At 49.6% G+C, this 2,500-nt stretch overlaps 1 protein-coding gene across 10 annotated transcripts in view; it reads left to right on the forward strand.

Moving 5' to 3' along the window:
• Window positions 1-2,500, forward strand: part of EBF3 (EBF transcription factor 3) — a 119,067-nt gene that overhangs the window by 105,283 nt on the left and 11,284 nt on the right. For all 10 annotated transcript variants that reach the window (XM_078434989.2, XM_078434980.2, XM_078434983.2 and 7 more), the window contains exon 11: window positions 1,630-1,718. In XM_078434989.2, coding sequence (XP_078291115.1) covers window positions 1,630-1,718 — 89 coding nt within the window. The remainder of the gene's footprint in view (window positions 1-1,629; window positions 1,719-2,500) is intronic.

Here is a 2,500-nt window from a genome sequence, read left to right on the forward strand (position 1 = left end):
ACACGTTAGAAATGCACAGTGGGCCACCCTTTTTGTTCCCTAATCAAGCAACGTAATACTTCATCTAATCCTCTCTGGCCCGAGTGGCTCGGTGAGGCCCAGCCGCCCGGCCGGCCGCACCACAACTTTTGCCGGACACCCTCGTCCTGGGCAGGCAGAGATATGACAGATTGTCCCCAAGTCAACGCTGACAGCTTCTGATGATTAATGGTTTGATTATGAAGTGGTGTTACACATAACGGAATTTACATCACAGAGAGTTGGACGGCCGCGTCACACACGCGGAGGCGTTCTGAGGCGCTTTACTATTTGCAAAGAAAAAAGAGGGCAAAATCGCAGCAAAAGCCATGTCATGTAAAATCAATACGTCGGATCAATGCTTTATTAACAAGAAAATGTCTTACTTCACATTCCTGCGTGGACCTTTGTCTCCGGGATGCATGAGGGGATGTCAGATCATATTGTGGCCCTCGGCTTACGGGCGTATCATCGAGCGTACGTGCGCGAGACCCACCGTGGGTGCCGACGCTCGAGGAAAACGGTGACCGGTCATTTCGGAGAGTGCTTTCAAAGGCAGCCCGTAACCTCGTTCCTCGAAGCCGGCGCCTTTGTGTTCCCCGCGCCGTGCAGACCCGCTGAGTTGGGTGGTGTTAATCATCAAATTACGTGCTAATGAGTGATGGCCCAAATTGCGGCTACGTAATGAATAGATGGCGGCAGGTCCTATTAGGCTCAGAAAACCCCCTGATTTATGTCGTGCCATGCACCGTGGCGTTACTCCGCGGAAAACGATATCTACATCAAGAAGTAATGCACTCTAATAAGTATTTTCATCTTAACTCGCGTCCCCGGGCCTCCGGGCTCAGTTTTTGTTGGAGTCAGGCAGAGCCATAATAAAGCCCAATGGCTCCTTATAAAGCTTGTTAAACACGGAGTGTGCAGTCGGACGGAGTCCCGGCCGTGATTCATGCACTGTACACACAGCGCGTGTACCGCTGATTTATGGCCGCGCACAGTTCATAGTCAAAATTACAATTTGAGGGATAAAAAGATTAATTACTATTTGTGGCCGGCAATTCCGTGAGGCTGGTGGAATGATAGTGCTCTACATCAGTTTGTAGTCAGCCATTCACAGATTATTAAAGCTTTGCAAGAATAAGTGCGCCTCCTGCCCAGTTTGTGCTCAGGCAATATGCTAGACAGAAAAGGACCACAGGGATAAATCTGAAGCTAGCAACGGCTGGACATATGTCATAATTGCCAGTTTCCCATAAATCCCTGGCCAGTGTGGAAGGCACTGCGTGATGCAGGCAGTGATCATGACGGTGGGGATTGCTATACGTGGCCCCGAGACTTGCAACTTTCTGACCGCGCCACCGTTTCTACACTGTGTCGAGGAACCCTCGGACTCTCTTCCCGTCTAATTATAGATTAGAAATAATCATCGCCTTTGTGTGCGAAAGAAAGGGGGGAAATCCATTCCTTAAGACAGAGCTGGCGTTCGGGGGCGCTTGCCTTCAAGAGCGTCAGAGAAGGCGAATTACACATTTATTTGTAAGCGTGCAATAAACGAGTAATGGATGGCATAAAAGTAATTAACCTGACCTACATTTCTGTGTCCTGTTACAGCCCTTAATGAACCAACCATAGATTACGGCTTTCAGAGGTTGCAGAAAGTGATCCCGAGACATCCGGGTGATCCCGAAAGGTTACCCAAGGTTAGTAAAAGAGCATGTGGCGCCCTGCGTGCGGCGGGTCCGCCACCGGGCCGGTTCCGGTTTGGGGGCAGCAGGTGCCCTGGGAAGGGGGGCTTCCAGACGCCCCGAGCCCCGCAGCCACGGCGAGGCCGACAGGTGCGGGGGGGCCGCCCCGGCCCGGCCCAGGTGGGCGAAGGGGTGAGGGAAGGGGGCCCGCGGCCGCCAGTCTTCTGTCTCGTCGCCGCGAACCTAGAGGAGGAAGAGAAAGGCTTCTCTGATACAAATATTTTGGATTCTGCGAGGGGGACGTAAACTTCCGCGTAATGAAATAGTTCAATTAAACATTTTCCGCTCCAGTAGCCTGCGCTGATTTCAATCTAAGCAGCCCCAGACTGATCTGTGATTACTTGACTCTTGTTTTCCTTTCATTTCCTAAAGCTCGATTCAGTTTAATCTTTTGTTTACAAAGCTTTTGTTATAAGTCCCTGACTTAGCAGGCTAACAAATGAGGTCCACATATTAATATCTGGGGGACTTTTCATTTCAGTTCCACAAAGACAAAAGCCGCCGTGTTGCTGTGCACACGTCGCCTATCACAGGAATTTTCATTTTGATGTATGACATTAAAGATAAGTCAAGCTTATAATTTTCCCCCTCCTTTGATATAATTTTGTCTCTTTCTCTCTTTAGAAGCCATCTCTGATTTTCGAGGCAGAGTTGAAAACACAAAATGAAAAATGAAGTCATAACGTTGTGACTGACTATTTTACATGCCGTCCCTGTGTGCACGCACAAGTCTTGAC

This window comes from Panthera onca, chromosome D2 (genome assembly GCF_046562875.1).
Source record: "Panthera onca isolate mPanOnc1 chromosome D2, mPanOnc1 haplotype 2, whole genome shotgun sequence".
NCBI lineage: Eukaryota > Metazoa > Chordata > Mammalia > Carnivora > Felidae > Panthera > Panthera onca.